Source organism: Kryptolebias marmoratus, linkage group LG10 (assembly GCF_001649575.2).
Source record: "Kryptolebias marmoratus isolate JLee-2015 linkage group LG10, ASM164957v2, whole genome shotgun sequence".
Classification (NCBI taxonomy): Eukaryota; Metazoa; Chordata; class Actinopteri; order Cyprinodontiformes; family Rivulidae; genus Kryptolebias; species Kryptolebias marmoratus.
This window is the reverse complement of record NC_051439.1, coordinates 18798506-18820135: the sequence shown is the minus strand read 5'-3', so window position 1 is coordinate 18820135 and position 21630 is coordinate 18798506. Positions and strand designations below refer to the sequence as shown.

At 35.9% G+C, this 21630-nt stretch overlaps 1 protein-coding gene across 2 annotated transcripts in view; it reads right to left on the bottom strand.

The window, feature by feature from the left end:
- alk (ALK receptor tyrosine kinase) overlaps positions 1–21630 on the bottom strand; it is a 323506-nt gene that overhangs the window by 177962 nt on the left and 123914 nt on the right. For both annotated transcript variants that reach the window (XM_017426185.3, XM_025008021.2), the window contains exon 2: positions 5175–5285. In XM_017426185.3, coding sequence (XP_017281674.1) covers positions 5175–5285 — 111 coding nt within the window. The remainder of the gene's footprint in view (positions 1–5174; positions 5286–21630) is intronic.

Genomic DNA, 21630 nt, shown 5'->3' with positions numbered 1-21630 from the left:
GGCAGCAGTCAGCTGCTAACTGTGAAACTGAGAACAATTTATTAAAACATTTGACAACAAAAAAGCTCCTCTATTGTTCTGCTGTTATTAAAATCCTGATACCTTTAAAGAGGCTGTCAGATTTATGGTCCAGTTTACTCCAGAGTGCAAACATAAGTGTGTGAGATTAATGACACTTTAGTCTTTGACAAAGATGCTGAAAAAGAGTACGTCTCTAATGGCCTTTAAACTAATAATCTTAAACTGCCTTGTGTTTTAGACAAGTATCTTGTGAGTTGTTAAACACAGTGCTGCTCAAATAACTGAACTCTTTCAAATGGTTTTACATTTTTTGCAGAATTTGACCTAAAATGATGAAGTTAGAAAAAGAGTCCTAAAGATTCTTAAAACAACAACACAACTATTAATATAAAGTTGGACAGATTACATTCAGATGCAGGGGGAAAAACAAAAACAGACAAACAAAACTATCAATATTCATCCCTGGAGCAATGTTTGTAATTTTCTGTAAGACTGTGGGACTCAAAAAAAAAGCAATTAAAGACCTTTTTTCACAATGTCTAATATCAATATTTTAAAGTATTATTGGGGAAACACTGAACCACAACAGTGTGTATGGAAGGACTGCAAAAATGAGAAATTGTCTGTCTGCAAGTTTAAAAATATAGCATCATAAAGAAGTTTTAAAAAATCTGGACAGATAAAGAATAATTTTGTAAAATGAAGATTATGTATTTGCAATTGTGAAGAAAAACTGTTGCTCATGTCAGGATGAGAGGTTTTCTGTGAGAGATTATTGGAATTAATTTAATACATTACATTTAATACATTAGGGCAATAAAAAAATAACAAATGGCAGTGAAAACTAACTTTTCACACAAGTTCTTTAGTACGCAAACATCAAAACCTTTAGTGTGTGAAAACCCACTGAAGGGAGCTTGAATCCAAAAATTCTGGCCATGTTCAGGCTTTGCATTAAAGATCTGTCTCGAGTGATTTGATTGGACGTGGTTAGCTTCGAATGAGAGGTTTCACATCTGGCTGTTGAATGTGTACCTAAAGAGTTTCTCCACTCAGATGAGAGTTACATCTGCATGCAAAGACACACACACAACCACGTCACAAAGTGAGCTGTCAGAACAGTGTGACAGCAGGTCTGCTGATGTTTCTGTACAAATTACAATACAAGACATCTGACCTATATTATTACTTTGATATTAACACACTTCAAAGCCATTTGAGTCACATTTTTCTGGAGTTATCTCTTAATAAGTTTAGTTAACTAACAGACAATACCAGAGAAGCAAAGGAGCATAAACTGATTAGGGACTTCAGAGTTCTGTCTCAGAGCAAAGACTGAAGATTTTAATCCATAAAATGCCATGGTGCACTGATAGTCATCAGCTGTTTTCTGCACAGCCTGTGAACGGAACTTCAGTATTTAATTAGGTGAATAAAATGCTGTTAGCACCTGTACTTATCACTATTGGAAGGCAGTCCAATAGCTAAAGACAGGTTTAAAACCAGGTCTGAATGGGGTCTGTATGTTCCACAAACATGAGCAACAATGCTCTTGTTTACAGGAATAGATAATAGTTTAATGATATGACTCCACATGAATGCCACAGCCACCTGCACTAGAGCTCTATGCGTTTTGCCCTTCTACCTCTGAAAATGTTTTATTCTACTATTGTGTCTCATTACAGCAGAAAGCACTACCAGCTGAGCGAGGCAGATGTTCTATTGTGGAGCACAGCAGCTCCTCAAGTGGCCAGCATCCATCTGAGTGTCTGTGTGTTACAACTGGCTGCTGCAGATGAACAAGGACAATCCATCACGATGAAGAAAATCGAAGTGATGAAGATGCCGTTTGGGAAGCTTTTTGTTAAACAGAATTTTGCCCTGCTGCGTTTCTCCATGGGTAAAAAATGCTTCGGACGGAAAGCAGGACACATCTGAGGACTCTGATGTTACTAATATCAGTGACACAAAGTGGCAAAAAAGCTCTGAATTTTAAAGGATGAATTTGGGCTACCCCACAGCCCCTGCAGTTAAAGGCTGCTAATGGAAGCAGGGAGGTGCTGGAGAGCATGGGGGCAGCTAGTGGCAAGTGTCCAGTCAGTCTGTGTTGGCTTTTGTAGCTGCTGACAAATGCCAGCAGACAGCAGATGCTGTGGAGAGAGGAGAGATCTATTGCTGCAGCCTCAAAACATGTTCTCCACGCTACGTTACTGTGAAATATCCTCTCCCAAACCCCTTTTTTTCCCTTTTACACCACTCTCTGAATCTGTCCTGTGTAACACAATGCAACACCAGCCACTCATACATAAGTTAAGTTCCTGCAAAAGTACAAAAATTGTGAGAAAATTTCATACTTGAGTAAATAATTTATTCCTACAAACAGAACTACACAATACTGACATTCACATGAAAATTATTATTAAAACCTTGCATTACTTGAAGGAATGCATATCACATCCATCACAGTAGATGCCAGAATTTTAAACTAAAATCGTTTTATGATATGATGGGGTTGTAGCCATTTTTGTCAAATTTTGAAAATAATTTGTAGTCTCATGCAATACTTTACATGATAAACCACTAACAGATTATGAAAGGAAGTCATGTTGTGAACTACCATGAGTTCTACCTCAGTAGCAGCAAAATTCACTGTGCCATTTTTGCTGCTGTGGCCATCTTGAATTGGGTTGTCTCCAGAAGTTACTCGATTGTATATGTACACTTAATAATGATTTTGATGACTAAAATCAATCCAGTGGTATAGGAGTTATTCTGCTAATAGACAGTTAATACTATGGAAACATTTTAAACACAGATCTTCTGCGATTAGTTAGCGCTCAGAGTATAACTTGGAGATCAGTCTCAGCTACTAAAACACCAAATTTTAGCTTCATATCTTTAAAACTCAGAGTTATACCCATTTTTGTATTTGCTAAGATTGCTTTGTTGTGACGGGCATCTTGCATCAGATTGACTCAAAATTTTAATCAGATGTAGATGTCAAGCCACTGATTACTTTCTGAAATTGTTGTTAAAATTTTTTCAGTGACTCACAAAATATTTTGTACAGACAAAGGAACACACACACACACAGACACAGGATAAAACATTATCACTTTGCCTTTGGCGGCAGGTGATAAATATTTCCCACTGAAACAGAATCTACTATAATAAAACCTGTTATGTGAAGAAAACAAGTAAAACGTACATTTGTTCTCGTCTGTTCAATCATCATTTAATTTGCCTCACTGAACTGTGCCATTATTTGCATTACCATTTGCAGTCATCTGGCTTTTACTGCCCAGATGTGATCCCTGCTGCTCCAGCCACATCAGACTCGCTTCATTGATCAGCACTCTGTAAAACTCCTTTATCTGCCAGCACACCAGAGACCTGAGGTCAGCATAGTCTTTGTATGAAAAAAGTGAAAAATGTACATGCCTATCTGCATCTGAGGGTGATTATTGCCAGTCACTGAAGGCATATCAGTAATGTTTTTGCCTGTGACTGTGAGCATGTGGTTTTGTCTCTGTTAGCAAAATATCCCAAAAGAGATTTTAATGAAACTTTTCACCAAGCAATCAGTGAGTAGACATTTAAAACTGTATAACTTCATTAGGATTAAGATGGACGCTATAAGAAAGCAATCTTAGCAAACTCATGAAATGGCTACAACTCTGCCAATTTATCAGATATCAAGTTAAAATTGGATTTTTAGCTGAGCAATCCCCCCAACCCATACATCAAGGGCAACAAATCGTGCAACATCTTTGCTTAAAAACTTTGCATTAACTGCTGGAGTCAACCATATTTGTCTGTTTGGAAAATATCTTAAACAACAGGACAGAATTTAATGAAATTCTCCGAAAGTAATTATTTGCTATACATCTACAACTATCTTTTGGAGTCAACAAAAATTAAAGATGTCTGCCACAGCTAGTCAACCTAAGCTAACAAAGAAAATGTCTATGTGAAGTGAATTTAACAGGTATTGTGATCAAATTTGGTACTTCAAGCTGTAACACATCTTGTGAAATCAAACAAGATTCTGCATGAGATTGCATGGTATTTTTAAGGTTTGACAAAAATCACTACAAGTCCATTATTTCTCAGCCTAAAATGATCTTCGTCTAAAACTCTGGCATAAAAGGCAGCAGGTGATGTGCATTCCTTCAAGAAATGCTAGGCATTTTATTTATAGTTAAATCTGTTTTCTAAGTCCTTCAAATTTAAAAAATCTTTTCAGCATCAAACTCAAATTCACAGTTAAGACAACTTAGTAATAGTTCGGTGTTTGAAAGAATTTAGAAAATTACTTAAGAGATGAATTCACTGTTCAAAAGGTCCTAGTGACCAAAAAGAGCTGGTTAGGTCTGGCATCTGATAAAATGGTTTTTAGAGACAGATAATACACATTTGCACTTGTAGGCCTGTGGTGACTTAACTACTTCAAGCAAAACTTTAAAAAGACTTGTGGAAATCCTGAAGAGCTTTTGATCAAGGCCACTTTAAAAGATTAAGAAAAAAATCTGTCTCCTTGGAAGTAATTCATAAAGAAAAAAAAAAAGGATGACCTAAATCTTTTGCACAGTATAACTTACAAAGAAATTTTGTAAATGAGAAATGAACTTTTATCTATTTCAGAAATGATTAGTCTCTAGTTCCTTGGCATTACATATTAAAAATGCATTTTTGTATATATATTAGCTTTAGAGAACAAAAATGCAAGATTATATTCATACATAATCCTTCCTTTTATAATTTGCACTGCCCTTGTAGTGTCAAACTCATTAAACATTTTTATTTTATCTGAATTCACTTCATCTCTGCTGAATTGTATCGCTTTTCCACCACTTAACACTCATTTTATCACCGAGAACTCTGTGTGATGTGTGTGTGTAAGTGCAACAATAACAAGTTGGATTTATCTGGGTCCTTGAGGGGGGGGTCACGGACAGCCTCATCAGCACAAAGCGAGCATTGTGATGGTGCCAAGGCTGATGATCGAAGGCAGGCGGGTCTGAGACGCTCATGTGCGCTGATGGAGAGCTGATGCCAGGTGTCGAGGCCAATTGGGAACAAAGACTCTGTGGAGGACGAAGGCACCTCGGCCTGTCCATCTGTCTGAAGATGGCTGACAACGAACAACTCACCTGACTTGGATACAGTGCTGTTTGGAAAATTTGGGTCATTCTCAGCTACCCAGGAGAAGCTCCAGTAACCCCGAGGACTCCCAGCCGCATTCTTGCCGTCCAAAGATTCACCTGCAATGACAGCAAATTTTAGTTTCAGGTAAGAGGAAAGAGCAAAGAGAGGAAAAACAATTAAAATATCAAAACGTTCAGTGAAATGACAATGTATTTATGTTGTGTTCATTAAACATCACTGGGTTTTACTGATTTGATTTTTATGCCATGATATTTTTATGCTTTCATCCTTCTCACCCATGGTTCCAACTGGCTTTGGTACAATTTGGAAATGCAGTATAATTACACAGTTTTTAATCACTCATTGTGATGCAAAGCCCTTTCTGCTGACAATTTTACCACTTTAAATGGATTCCTTTTGGTTGGGTTGTCTACAGTACTAATGAGCAGTCAGTGTCTTTATTTGTAGTGTTATGGGTCGGTCATTTCATGCACTGTGGCTGATTAATGTATCCTGATGCTAATCAGCCAAGACTGGAAACTCTGCTTCTCTAATCACCTATAAATAAATAATAAAGTACAAAAATGTTTGGTCTTGTAAATTATTGCAAAAGTAACACCTGGCAGTGACCTATTCAAGAAGTCTGACTTGAGTCAAACTCAGCTAATCAGCAGCAATTACATCTAATGCAAAAGTAGCATTTAAAACAATGTGTTTGCTTTTACTCCTATAATTTCTTTAAAGTTTGGATCATTTAGGATGTCAAAAAATGTAATCTGCTACTTAAAGCTTTTTTTTAAGCACATCTGTCCGAAGTTCTCTCTGAAATTCAAAACTGGGATCTTGCTAGCCTCTTGCTGGACTTTTTTTTTTTGATTACTTAAAAAATACATTGCACATTGCAAAACGCAACTTAAAACCAAAACTAGCCATAAAATGACAAGCTGATGCTCCAGCTGTAACTGACAATCATTCTAAAGTACAGCAATTTTATATTATTTAAAATTAAGCATCACAATAAGGAAAGCAAAAATACATATAAATTAGAACATTGTCTCACTCCAGAGTCAGAAAAGTCCAAAGAGCTCCATGAATTGGTTATTGGACATCAATAGGCTGCATAATTACCTGAGGGCAGGTTTGTCTAATTCTGTTTGACTCCATCTTCACCTTCCAAACTCAAAGACTAATTATCACGACATCGAACTGGAGTCTGATACTGTAAAGTAGGTGCAACAACTTTCTCCTATACACACCCCTTTTCCCATCACACACACACTTTTTCATTTTATCCTTAGTCCATGGATAATTACTGTACAGTCACAGACCGATACGCCTCTGCCTGGAGAAGAGACTCTTGCATAAATCCTGGAGTCGTTTCAAATGATCCTTAAAGAGCAGCTGATTGTAAACTCTGCTTTTTATGGGCTGAACACAGCTCATTCTGCTTTTGGCTAAGAATAATAAAAAAATTTAAGATATATGACCACACCGCATGACTAATAATGACAAATTAAGATTACTGTTTTAATTTGTTCCAGCATGCCCCTTTAATTATCTGTTATCAAGCAATGCACTGATTGATCTTTTGGTAACTCAAAGTGACTAATTTTGAGTTTGACAAAATTTATTTAGTTTTTATTTGACATTGAATTTATTTTTCTAAGGTGGTTGAAAAAAATAAAATAAAAACTTTTTCATAAATTTGCCATCAGCATGCATTGAGGGATTTGTATGAGTCCAGATGAGTCTCTCTATGTTTGGGTTTCTTTTCTTACTCTCGCTTATTGTGAGGCAACTGAAGCTGACCATGGCCCTAGCAGAGGGTTTGGTTTGAGTTCAGCAGGTGTTGATTTGGGGAAAATGGGCCCTGGCTGGTTGAAGACTGCATGAGAAGAAGCTGCCAGAGCCGACTTCCTGGTTGACTGCTTGTTGTTGAAGAGCTTTTGGAAAAGCTGATGAGCCACGGGAGGAAGTGAGTGCCTGACGTAGCAGCTGCTGTGAGAGATGGCTGGCTTCCTGACTGACAGGCAGCTTAGGGTAGACGAGCTGGACGAGTGACTTTTTATAGAAGAGTTGATTGTGAGGCCTGAAGGCAACATGTCCTGATTTTAGATTAGTGTTCAATTTACTCTATGAATAGGTTAAGAGGGACAGCATGAAACAGTTTCTGCCACATGAAGGCACTTTCACAGCTACTCCAAAACAAAAACTTGTCATTTTTAAAACACATTTTGCAAAATAATTCAGAAATTTGTACTTAAAGTTGCCTTTTTAAGTTGTTGTTGTAAACAGAGTTGAGCTTCAGCACCAATTCTTCAATTCAATTTGTTTTTCAAAAACTTATTAAAGCTGTCAATACAAGGAGGCAACATACCAGTAGCATCCAGTGTTCTAGTTCTTATGTTGTCTGCTTTGTTTTTATGCCTCCTGTTTTTTTTAGTTTTTTTACAGTCCACTGAACAAACAAATTAGGATGCACAGTGAATTATTCTTTTTCTTAGAATGGTTACACAGTTGCTTTTCCTACAAGTTGTAGTGAAGAAATGGTTACTTTCATGCTTTGTATTGCTTCGTCAGATCGGTCTAAAATGAACATTTTAATGGCTTTTTTAATTGTCAAATGTAAATATCGTAACGTGGCCTCACTCACAAACTTGTGATATTTTGTCAGTTTAACTGATTTGTACTTTTAAGTCATTTGACAATTTACAAACTTCTGTGCTGTGAACATTTTTCAGACTGATGTTAATGGGACAAAAGATTGCTTCATGATAATGAGCTTTACATTTGTTTATTGTTTATTTGTACCTCGGTTTGATTATATTTGAACTGCAGCATTTGGTTTAAGAGACACATGTACTCTATCCAGTTGAAGGAAAACAATCCATTAGGATCAGGAGTTCCCAAATTAATCAGCTGAGACCTGCAAACCAAACCATTTCTGGTTAAAGCCTTAAAAACAATTAAATAATGATTTAATTTTAATTTTTTTTACCATGTTAGCATTCTTGTTCTTGTTATTTTAGGACAATGATGGTAAATTATGCCATTGTATTTAAATTTCATTTGATTTCTGTAAATCATCTTAAGACCCCTCACTTGTTGCTTCATGACCCACGGTGGGGTCCCGAACCTAACTTTTGGAACCACTGCATTAGGATACAGTTAAAAAAGTCGAAATAAAAAAATAAAAATCATGAACCATTTTATTTTTTAACTATGTGTGTTTTTACTTTTTTAGTTTAGTAGATTGTGCCAAGTCTGGTAGACAAACAGTGCAGCTCTGTTAATCTAAAATCAATTCAATAGTAAAAAATGCAGTCTGCTCACTAATGGGTCCAACTTAATCAAATCACAGCTCATTTAGACAGTGTTGCAATGAATTTATAAATCACAGAAAAATAAAATGTGTTTTGCAGATGAATGAATCTGAGTTTGATAAATCAATGAAGTCTGTTCTTTAATTAAAAATGTTTCAGTGTTTAACATAACAGATAACATGTCAGCACAACTTCACAAAATGATTCTTCTCATATTGTGGTTTAAATTATTTATGAGTTTGTTTTATTGTTTGATCCATGCCAGTGAAAAGACCTGCTGCTTTAATATCTTTCAAAATATATTCATAGAAAACATAAACACATACAATCTCCGGCACACGTTGAGAGGGGTTAATAGTCTGACTTTGTTTCGCCCACGTCTCGAAAATCTTTCAAATGCCGTGTGGACTGATGCATAAAGATGGAGTCAGACTGTCGCTTTATTATCCCTGTGCATGAACATACTCCTGTGTTTTTTCTTTACTATAATATGATCACAGAATTGCAAAGAAAAGCAAGAGCACTGTTTCTGTTTCTTTTTTCTTTTTAAATTGCCCGCTGCCAAAGGCAGAGGTGGAGTGATAATGTTTTTTGCTCGTGTCTGTGGTTGCGCGTTTGTTTTTCAGTACTGTTGGCAAAATATTACTGAACCACAGAGAGTTATTATTGGATGCAAATCTACAATCATTTAACTTCTGAAGTCAATACCAAAATATTGAATGAATATTTGAATTTTAATGAAACTTTCAGAAAGTAACCATTGCAAGACGTCTTCAACTACTTATCTTTTAGAATCATCCTAATTTAAGATGGCCACCACAGCTAATAGTCAGCCTACACAAAAAGTCAGTGAATTTTACAGATATTGAGCTAAATTTTGGAGTGGTATTAGTTAAATCAATTACAGCACACTCTCTAAGCCATCTCTAAGATATTAAGAGATCATGAGAGATATTAAATGGGACTGAAAATACTATTTTGCACAAGGTTTGACCAAAATAGCTATAACTGTCATTTCTTAACATAAGATGCTCTTTGTCTAAAACTCTGGCATTAGAGGTGGCAGATGATATGAATTTCTTCAAGGAATGCAAGACCTTAAAATGTTTTAATTGTTTAAAAGATCTTCAAAAAAAACACCAAAACCAAAAAGGAAAAGAAGTGAACACACACAGGGTAGGAGAAGAACAAATGCTTTTGAGTGGACAGTAGTAAACATGATGTATGTGCTGCTTGTGGCCTTTGTTTCACAGCAGTGCAATGGTCCAGAAATGAAGGCAATCGCCCATAAAAAGTGGAAGAAAGGTAAGTGCGCAGTTAGAGCTGGAAACTGGTGCAACCTTTACTGAAATCACAAGCATCGTAAAATGTTTTTCACTAAGCCAAACAGGGAAATTCTCATAAATTTGCCATAAAATCATGCATTGCTGTAAGAAGATTAAAGACATTTGGAAATGTTATGAAACACAACTGGAGAATCAAACAGTTGGAGCTCATTAAAAGGGAAATGAGGAAGCAACCCTTTGGATTTTCATACTCCTTGGCCCCCTGCATCACTATTGTCCTCCTCTTTTCTCCCATTAATTAAAGATTTACCAAGGGATACATACATTACTGCCTAAATAAATTGATTACCTGTCCAGCCCAGTGACGCGTCATTAAATGCTCGTCAAAGTCTGCCAACGCCGCATCAGGCAGCCGAGGCCTGGGATTGGCTGCTCCCTTTTCTACTACAAAAGACCGCATTGATTTCCATCAGTGGAGCTCTCATGTCCACTAAACACTCTGACTTTCATTAAGACCTTCACACTATTCCACACACGTTTGCTCCTTAACCACACACGTTTGCTCCTTAACCCAAAAAAAAAAAAAAAAAAACAGCCACGTGTGTGCTTGCACAATAAAAGCAGGTAAATAAAACAAAAAAATTGTCAAATTTGTGTAGCAGATGTAGCTTTATCAAAAAAGGTCTGGTGACAAATAATTTATACCTAGTTTTTGGAAATCTTGTTTAAACAAGAGAAATTGCATTTTCTGTGACGATGCAGTGTGAATGCCAAGCACTGAATGACTGCTGGGGAAGTTGAAACTGAGTTATAGCTAGAAAGAAGCAGAATATTAGCTTAAAGCTAAAAGTAGCAAAACTTTAAAAGTGACAAAACCATAACTAAAAGCCAAATGTAGCATGAGACAAAAATAGAGCAAGTAGGCTGAAGAAATCTCAACAGCTAAAAAAACTAGATTAAACAGAGAAGACAGATTTAGTTGTTAATATGCCACCTAAACGACACTTGTTCTCAACTTAAACAGTGCGATAGCTCTTTAGCAAGAAGCATTTGGTTTTTGTCATCTCCTTGGCACAAACCCCGTCTTGTAAACAAGCTGAGATTTTACTTTAGTTGTAGAATGCAGCTTATTAACTCAGAGTGCTGCCCATGAAACTCAACTTAAGGCCCAATCATTCTTCACTACAGAAAAGAAGCCATTTCAGCACACTGGGAGCTGTCGAAGAATTTTAAAAGGAAGAGGGAAACATGAATTACAGGCTGCTGATAGAACTGACTGACATAGTAATGGGTGAAGGTTAGAAATCAAAAAAGTCCATTGTAAAAATGCTTTACCAAAAAATATCCTCTAACCATCTGCTTTAGATGTTGAACATGGAGCTTCTATAAATAAGGTTCTCATGCAACAACTCATGAGGAAATAAAAGCACAAACATCGGAGGAATGTATTTTGATGGATCTAAAGATGCTCTCAACATTTATATATGTTAATTTGACAAGTGTATTTTAAATTCAGAACAAAATGTGATTTGAGCCTGAGGATAAACATGAGCTTAATCATAAAAACTTATTTCAGGGTCGAGACTGAAGATTTAACGATGTAATAATAATAACAATAAAAAAGTATTTAGAATTACTTGCAATAAATAACTAATTCAAATAGAGATACTTGAAGTGAAGTCCAAGAAAAACTTTATTTTATTAAAAAAAATTATATATATAAAATGTTTTAGATGCAGTCTTTTTAAATGACAGAAGCACCAATTTCATTTATTAACTGGGAATTGTCTTAATGTTTAGCATTTTATCTAACCCTGGTTTCTGTTGTAAAAGTGTTGGTATCTGGTAAAAAATATTAGGTAGTTTGGTTTTATGGTCCTATGTTTGACACTGATTCACATTTGCCTCATTTCCAGATGTCTACATAATTATCCATCTTCTGTGCTGGTAAAGAGGAGCTAATGGGTGTCAATGTGACAAACTGCTGTAACAAATTCTCACAGCAGGGCTTTGTCAGGGTGGAGGAAGACAGTCCAAAAATTTTGTAAAATTGATGTTCATGTCTGAGTCCTGTAACAGTTTTGAACACGGATGAAGCAGCTTGGGATTGGGGGCTTCAAGTGACTTCTGTGATTCACCATTTCTCAAGATTATAGGAAACTGAAATGCCAAACTTTTTCAAACTTGGCCTGGTTTCTGTTGACAATTTAAAACATAGCACAGGATGGTGCACACTTATTTCTTACATTTCCTCCTCCCAAAACAGGTTTCACACTAAAAGCCAGACCCTATCATCAAATCAGCCCCCATTCTAAGCCAGCTAATAATACAGAATGCTAAAGAGGAAAATGCATTTCACTAGAAACAAGCATTTACTACAAAAATGCAGAGACAATGATGAGTACTGAAGGACTTTGCTGAAATTAGTTGCAAAATAAATTGTTTACTGCATCATTGAAGCTAAAAGAAGCAGAAAAGATGCTAAAATAAACAAAAAGTAGCTAAAAGCTAAAATCTGCGAAACTAAAACTAAAATCTGAAATCAGCAAAACTGTAGGCAAAAACTAAAATTTAGCAAAAACCATAGCTAAAAACCAAATGTAGCAAAACTAGCTAAAAGCTAAAAGGAGCATAAGGTGACGATAAATTTGAGATCTTAGTGTATTTCTTTTTTTTGTAAAATTTAAATTATTCAAAAAGAAATAAAAGTTACAAACTAAGTCATAGCACAGTATTTCTGACTGAGCCTACTGTTTTGATATATAAACAATTAAAACTGCACAAATTATGTAGTAGTTTGCAAAAATTGTAGAGAAGAAACTAAGCAGGAAAACAATGAATGTTGAGTCAAAATCCACACAGTAAGGGGGTAAAATGTATTTTTTTGGGAAAACAAGTTGTTTAAAATTGAACAGACTTATGATGCATCACTTTAGAGTCAATAGGTCTTATACTTCAGCAAGCAGCAACTAGCCATGTGCTGACAGATGTATGTAGACCCATGGATCACAGTGGGAGAGTAAGTATATCAAATCAGGTTTAAAGTTCACTTTCCATCTTCTCGTCTACATTCAGTGCACAACATGTTTCTTAAAGGAAACTAAAGCAAAAAAAAAAAAGGTGCAAGATCTGGATAAGTCAAAAGCTATTTTCAAAGTTTGGTGACCAGGCAGGGATCCAAACCTAATTTCCACCTTTTGTTTGGAACAGCAACAGTCTGTCTGAGTGCCAAAAAGAGAGAAACTCATATGGCCTCTCATGCTTAAACAGAAAATCATCAGTGGAATACATGAGCAAAGTTTTCTGCCCTGACTGTAATCTTACTAATATCTAAACAGCAAACACTTTCTTCAGTGAAAACAGACTTTAACCTTAACACATGGTCATGAAATCACATTTTGCTTCTTTTTTTTTGGCTGTTCTCTTTTCAGTGGTTGCCACAGCAAGTCATCCTCCTGCTGGTGTAGATTCTCAGTCATCCAGGACATGGTTAAACCAAAAAAAAAGGATTAAAAACAAAAACAACTGGACTTTTATTCTGTAGTTGAAGACGTTTCGCTTCTCATCCAAGAAGCTATCTCAATTAAAAAAACGGAGAGTGTGGAGTTTGAGCTTTTAAAGCTGAGATGTTCTGTAAACTGGATTCACATGAAGATTGCCCTCACAATAGGGGCTCATTAGGGTCCTTGTTAGCCTGACTCACTGATGGACCACTGCCATCCGATGCTGTCTGGCCATGTTCTCACCTGCCACAACCCTACAGTCCACAATCTCCCTCAGGTTACTTCTTCTACACAGAATGTAGTCTACCTGTGTATTCCTGCCTCCACTCTTATAGGTCACCCCGTGTTCCTCCCTCTTTTGGAAATAAGTGTTGACTACAGCCATTTCCATCCTCTTGGTAAAATCCACCACCATCTGTCCTTCCTGGTTCTTTTCCTTGACACCAAACTCACCCATCACTTCATCATCTCCTCTTTTTCCTTCACTAATATATCCTTTAGGATCTGCTCCAATCACCTCTCTATTTCCCCTGGGAATATTTTCTATCACTTCAAGATTCTTCCAGAATTTTTCTTCCTCTTTCACATCACATCCAAGCTGTGGAGCATAACCACTGACAACATTGAACATCAGGCCTTCTACTTCTACCTTCAGACACATCACTATCTGGCACTCTTCACCTTGCTAACTCCTTCAATCCTACCCCTACTCCATATCTCTTCCTATCCACACCATGGTCAAACAGCTTAAACCCTGCTCCAGTGCTGTGAGCCTTGCTACTCTTCCATTTAGTCTCTTGCACACATAATACATCTACCTTCCTCCTCTGCAGCATGCCAGACAGCTCTCTACTTTTTCCTGCCATTGTTCCTACGTTTAGAGTTGCTACCCTCAGTCCCTAATTCTTGTCCATTCCTCTTGTCTCTCTGTCTCCTGGCATGTTTCCCTCCTTGTGGTCTTCAACAAACAGTAGCACAATTTCCGCCGGCACCCTGTTTGTCAACAGCACCAGTGGCAGTCGTTAACCCGGGCCTCGACTGATCCGGTATGGGGTCAAGTGGATGAGCCCACATGTTTGTTTTGGCAAAAGTGTTTCATGCTCTTCCTGACACAACCCTCACCATTTACCCGGGCTTGGGACTAGCACAAGAGATACACTGGCTTGTGCTCCCTAGTGGCTGGTTTGTGAAATCACGTTTTGCTACAAAATGCAAAACCTTTCCCCTATTTTTTGAGTTATCAGAGTCATAACTGTCTGCTTAGTTCCTATTCTTTGTTAAAATCTACCATTGCAAATAGAGTTTTTTTTCTTATTGTTTCTGGCTTTCCAAAACCACAATCATTGTTTTTATTTAAACTGTTTGAAACACTAAAAGTAGCAATAAGAATAACTGTCCTAAATAAACACCCAACTTTTTTCATAGAATGTAAATTTTTTTTTTTTTAGTCTTTGTACAAGGATTCTTTTATCTACTATTAAAAGGTTGCTGATTAACTTGCCTTGCATTGTTCATATGTTGACATGCAATTTCAACACATTATTTTTGGTCAAGATTATATAACCTGAAATGTCAAAAGAAAGAATCAATACATTTTTCAGTAAATAAAAGAACCAAATTGGCACTAAAAATGATCAAATTGGATGTCATAATTTTGGAGGAGTGAGTGTTGTATTTTTTTTTGTTGTCAAATATATATTTTGTAAGATTCATCTTATCTAATATTCATCACCTATTTATTATGTTTCTTTGTGTGTGTGTTTTAAAGAAACCATCAATAACCTACTAGAAATGTAATGCAAGCCCTTACATTTACCCAATAAACTTTAAATTTTCCACAAAGTAGAAAAATGTGAATCGGTTACAAATCTGTGCTGCGAGAAACAATTCATCACCTGTAACAAGATCAGAAGCCATGAAGCAAAAAAACAAAAAAAGGTTAGACTTTCTCATTCCTGCAATCAGTGATGGTTTGGGAAAAAAAAGTCATTGAAATTTGTCAAGTAATAGTCAAAATACTTGCAGAAATTGAAACATTGTATTTTTTAAATGCACTGACTTCAAAAATAATAAATCATCTATTGTAGATCATTTGTTCTGGTTTATACTGGGTTCCACCAAGCTACTTGATTATATGTTAGGTAAAACAACAGCAGGCTGTGTTAAATGAAAACAACTGAAACAGGTTCGGCAGATGCTGAATGTAGTTAAAAATGCACAGATTCTTGATGAAATCCTGCAGATCTCGGTGCTTATTTTGAGTAACAAGCAGAGGCAGTCAGACTACACATGACAGCTCATGAATGCATTACTCATCCAAGCTGGGATTTTTAAAGGAAACATTCTTTCACTGACTGTACTGACTTCAGAGTAATGACTCAAAGACAATTATTTGATTTTATATTTTTATTTCTGGAATTTAATGTTTTTCTTACAAAGAGGAGGAGATTGAATAATCTCTCACTGAATAATGTTTTAATTTCTGAATGCTCATTATCGCTCACCTTTGAAAGACAAAAGCGGATGATAATATTTTTAACCATGTCACACCTTGTGCATGTGTGTTCATGTGTCTGTTTGTTTCTAAAATATCTCATGAACCACTGGACTAAATTTAATGGAACTTGCAGTAAGTAATTATTTGATGATTAACTGATTAACTCATGGAGCAAATCCAAGTCAAGATGGTCACCACTGCTAATAGATTTTAGCAAACACAAAAAAGGGCTTTAACTCAGTCAGATTTACAGATATTGAGCCAAAATTTTGATGTAGTAGTAGCTGAGTCTCATTCCAAACACAGTCTGACATTTTGCGATATTGCATTAGATTGTGCATAACATTATTTTCCAAAGCTTGTCTAAAACTTTACCATGAAAGGAACTGGATGATATGCATTCTTTCAAAGAATATTAAACCTTTAATTACTTTTATGTTATATATTATAGAGCAGTATGTTTTAATTCAAAGGTTGCACAGTTCTCTTATAATCAACACTCTGTGAGACGTTTTTTCCATTTGAAAACGAAAACCAACACCAATTAAGCACATTTTAAAGTGGCTTGAAAACACTTTGGAACATTTACAGAACTCCACTGAAGATATGTCAAAGGACAAAGTGTTAACAAGCTGCAGGGATGATTTACTCATCGCGGCTGCCCTGCTGCTGACAAGAGGAGGCAGACAGAGTAAAGAGCAGGAAAGAGACGCAGTTCAAGGAAACTGCTGGTGTGAAGAGGAGGCTGGATGGATGCAAAAAGAGGCATATTTGTGTGGCAAAACAAGCGACTGACGGTAAAAACACGAGGTGGGTGGGGGTGGCAGGTCAAGAGTCGGGCTGAATTTATAGAACACTGTTCTGGCTTTTTAAAAGCTTGCCCGCATTACATTAACTCCAGTGATTACAGGGGAAGTGGGGAGGTGCTGTGCTAAATCATGTCCACTTTCATCCAGCTGCAGCTCCCTCTTGATGGATTGTGTTTGTTAGTGTGGCCTTGTACAGAATCTATGCAACAGAGCTGTGGCCAAATTTCAGAAAATGAGTGTACGACTGTGTTATTGTGTGGCAATAATTGATTTGCAGTACAGGGAGACAGCCACAGTCAGGCTGTTTCAGCTGAGGGGAGGCTGGATTGTCTCCTTTTTTAATAAGATTTTCTCACTTGATCCATGACTTGAAGCAAATACATCATCACTGTTATTACCGTCTAACAATGTGTTTGCCAGCTTGTCCATTTCTTTTTCTTTTATTATAAAATTTAGTTTCACTGAGACATATTCAACATTTGTGGGAGCTTTTGATAAACGGAAAAGCAAAGGAAAAAGATTTGGAGGGGTGTTTTTTTGGGGGGGATAAATATGATATTGTAGTATATTATTCATTCATCACATGCAATAATTTAGCTCAATTGTTACTAAACATTTGCTGCATTACAAAAGATATTTAAAAGCCTAGAATGCTTTAAAAGAACGTATATTGCACACAAAGATTTAAACTAAAAACATCTTACGCTGAGAAGGAATGGCCATCTTGAATTGGGTTGACTCCAAATGTTATTGAGTTTAAAGATGTACAGGCAGTGATTACTTTGAGAGTTTTAAGAAAATCTGTCTGGTGGTTGTAAAGATATTTTGCCAGCCAGCCAGTATTAATACTAACAATTTATGACAATCTTTTAAGCAAATATGTTGCGTTTTGAGTATATGTTGGGCATTCCTTTCAGTTATTATTACACCAAGTGTTGTCTCAGTATCTGTAGAGGTTATAGCCATTTTTTGTGTTGGATTATGTCAGTTAGCTGAGGTGGCAAACATTAATTGGGGTGACTCCAAACATTATAGAGTTGTAGAAGTATTATGAATATGTTTGATTAGTTTCTGAAAGTTTCAATAAAATTCATCTATTAGTTTGATATATTTTGCTAACAGACAGGATTGACACAAGAAGTTAAAACATTTGCATTAAGTAAAAATATTGCACAATGTGTAGAGATGTATGTGTTGAGATGATGCTCAGCTACCATAACATTAAATTTTAGCTCAATATCTGTAAAATTGAAAAGGTTATAGCCATTATTGTGTTTGGTAAGGTTAGTTGGATGTGGCAATCATGTTAAATGGAGTCGACTACAATAGGTAATCAGATGTAAGTGTACATCCAATGATCCATTTCTGAAAGTTTAATTAAAATCTGTCCACTGGTTCCTGAAATATTTTACTAACACTGCAGTCAGTTACACAAAAAAAACTTATAACCTCACGTCTTTGGCAGACAGCAATAATTTACATTGGTATTATAGTTGATTCCAACACATTAGCTTTTCAATTCATAAAAAAAGATTTAATGCCTTTGATTCATTCTGTCACAGTGGAAATACGTAGCTGCCACCATCATTTGTTTAATGATCCAAGGGTTGAGTAAAATAGTCAAATTAAAAATATTTTCTGCTTGACCCAGTGAAAGAAGAGGAGCTGACTGGGTTATTTCACATCCTCATAATGGTAGCTGACAAAACTGTAATGAGAGAGTGCACAGCGGCTCGGAGGAAAACTCAGACACCCAAGGTTGGTTCTCGCAGCACTTCAGATGCACAAGCTGCAACCAAAACGACCACTTGCATTAAGCTGGGATCAAGACTGATCTGCCAAAATGAAAATAATAATCACTCTGTCAGCATCAAAATCGAGGTCAACAGACTGAGACAGTCAAATTTATCTCATACACATTCGATGCTGCCTCACACCATCACAATGTGACCCTTTCATCCCGTTTTCCATGTCAAGTTCCCAGTTTGTGCAAGAAACCATGAAGACCTTCTCCTGGTCAAATTATCGAGTGAAAAAAAAAAAACTGTGCTAGTTTTCTATTTTGATCAAATTCATCTTTTAAAAACAGCAGCCAGTTTATATAAGATGTGCTTTTTCAAAAGTTTAGATGTGTTTCTCCTGCTGAATTTTTTTTTTTTTTTTTTTTTTTACAAATTTACAAAAAGGACTTCTCTATATGAACAATGTTTTATGTTTTACCCAAACACTGATATTCAGAAAATGATATGTGTGAATTCCTACTGTGAATTTGACAATCTTGGAAATGTTAATGTCATAACATTTGATTTTTGTTGTTTCTTTTATTCTAAATCATTTTCAACAAAACAAACAAAAAAAAACATATTCAACCATAACCATATTCTGTGTATGAATAAATTTGTTAAATTAACAGATAAATGTTTTCATTTGTAATATGCGTTTAGTGGAAGTAATGCTATACTATTTATTTATGCTAAGCAGATGAGGAGGGTAAGTTTGTTTACTAGTTGCCAAATTTTATTTTTTAGAAGAAAATCTGGAACAAAGTATTCACATGTTTATTTTAAAACTTAAAACTCAAAGTTGAAGTACATATATATATTTTTGTGATAAAGATCATATAGTTGATTTAAAAAGGAGATTTTTGTTTTAAATAAAATATCAAACTAAGAAAACATAAAACCCTTTTTTGTCTTATTTCAAAGCCACTTGGAGATATTTCCAAGGCAACAGATCTGGTTAAATTGGTACTTCTTTGTAGAGAGACAGAAGTACAGTGCTGTGTAATGGACTGTGATACACGGACAGCAGCACCATACAGAGAATTCAAAAGGTCACAGCAAGAGGCTTTTTTTTGGAGGATTACATTTGTATTACCTGGCAATATTGTTTGCATTTCATCTGACTGGTGGAGAAAAGCTGAAAAGGAGAAATAGTGTCTACCACCACTGGTCTAAAATACCACATATTTTAGAATAATATTTTTTCCCTAAGATTATAAAGCAGTATGAGATGTATGAAGAGGTTCATTTTCTGTTTCATCAAACTAAAAATCACTTTGAAAAAAAAAACTGATCTGCACTAAATGTGCATTACTTTACAAATATCTCTGTCGTTATGTGGAAGTTCTTAGTCATCCAAAGCCATGAAGAAAACCCAAACCTAAGATGTGCTATTAGATGGTGATAACACTGACAGTAAGTAAGGACAAGACAACGAAGAAGGAAGAACAAGCATGGATTTATCCTAAAGCTATTTAGCTCATTTTAATCGACACTGTTCAGCATTTCATCTTAATCAGTTACCTGTTCAGCGAACAAAAGGTAATTAGGGACAAAATCAGGACAAAGCCAGTCAATCCATAAAAAAAGACAAATGGCTCTATTGTCAAAATTATTAGAACTCAAAACAATTGAGCACAAAGTTAGAGGCTACATTTCAAAAGCAGCAGAAAACATTTTTTATTTTGAAAAATATCTGGGTGTGGTGAGTGTAATATTCTTCAATATGTTTATAAACCTTACTTAAAGCAGCAAAAGGTGTTATAGCATTGATTAGTCCTTAATGTCATTTGACATGCCCTAAGCCTTATAGTATTTATAGTGAAGCTTATAGCCTTATAGTGAAGCTTGATGCCTTCTGACAGTACCGTGACTTTCACCACTCAGTTAATAAACAATTAACTTGGGACATCCAAGTCATCATGTTTGCTCCGGCATTATTGGAACATCAGTTTAATGAGGAAAACCACCGACATCTCAGTTAAATATGCTCTGAATTAAAGAACTTAATACCTCCAAGTTAACGTGCAGCACTAAATACTACTATGATGGTCACCTACTAGAGAACAGGTGCACATATCTTTATTTATTTTTTCACTTAGGGTTTAGTTGTCTGCTTTCAATGTTTAGGTCACATTTAGACTGTTCTAAATTATAATCTTTTCACAACAACAAACTTTTAAGAAAAGGTTTTATCATTTTCTTATTTTGCTACTTAAATTTGAACAGTTTTAACATCAAAATCAAACCTCTGATCATATGTGATTATGTTCAGAAAGAGTTGATTTTTTTATTCAAACTTTAGTTTATTGCATTATTTAAGAAAGTTGCCTTTTATTCCACCTACAAGTTAATGTTTTTTACCCCCCAAGTTTCATTTAACTTATTGTAATCAGAGTCAGTCTGTGAGCTACTGCGTTGATTTTCTCTTCAAGTGGTTAAGTGGTGCTCTGGTCAATTTCAGACATGTTTTATATAAATATTACATGCATTAACATCAAGTTAAGACCATGTCTAAGAGGTTCTTCAAAGTCTGATTAACATGCCATGACTAATGCAGCCATTATGCCACACTTTTCCCACCAAAGTCACCAGAAGTAGTTTTACTGCTCCATTCTAGGAAGTGATCCCTTTGTAAGATCAGAGGGTTATTTCAGTTTTTACAATTCTATATTGATCTGTAATCCCATTATCTTCTGCAGAACCTCCCGAAGAGCTGTGTGTAGCATAAGGAGGCCTTTTCATTTGTGCATGTTTGTGTACATCTTTGGTAATCTCTTTTTGCAGACTCTTAGGTATTGATCAGTCCTGCAGCCTACGGCACAGGGATTCTCATATTAACACTGACTGAATATAGATTTAAAGTCAAGGAGCTTCTATGACTGACAGGACAGAGCGGCCTCTGTACAGAATCCCTGCAGCTCACACCTATTGGCATCCTGTAGCAGGTATAATTAAATCATTGTTATGGTTGGTATTGGTACTGCAAAACTACACTGCCCTGCATGTCAAGAGCAGGAACATAGGAATTAATTTTATTATCGCCTGCCACTAAAAACAGAGTGGTGATATCGTTTTTGCCTGTGTTTGTGTGCATGCTTGTCCATTTGTCTGTTAGCAAAACATGTCATGAACACATTTTAATGAAAATCTCAGAAATTAATCATTGGACGTACAACTATGTCATTTCTTAACTTGTGGTTTTATTCTCAAACTGACATGATAAGCACTCCTTCATGGAATGCTGGGAATTTAAATAGTT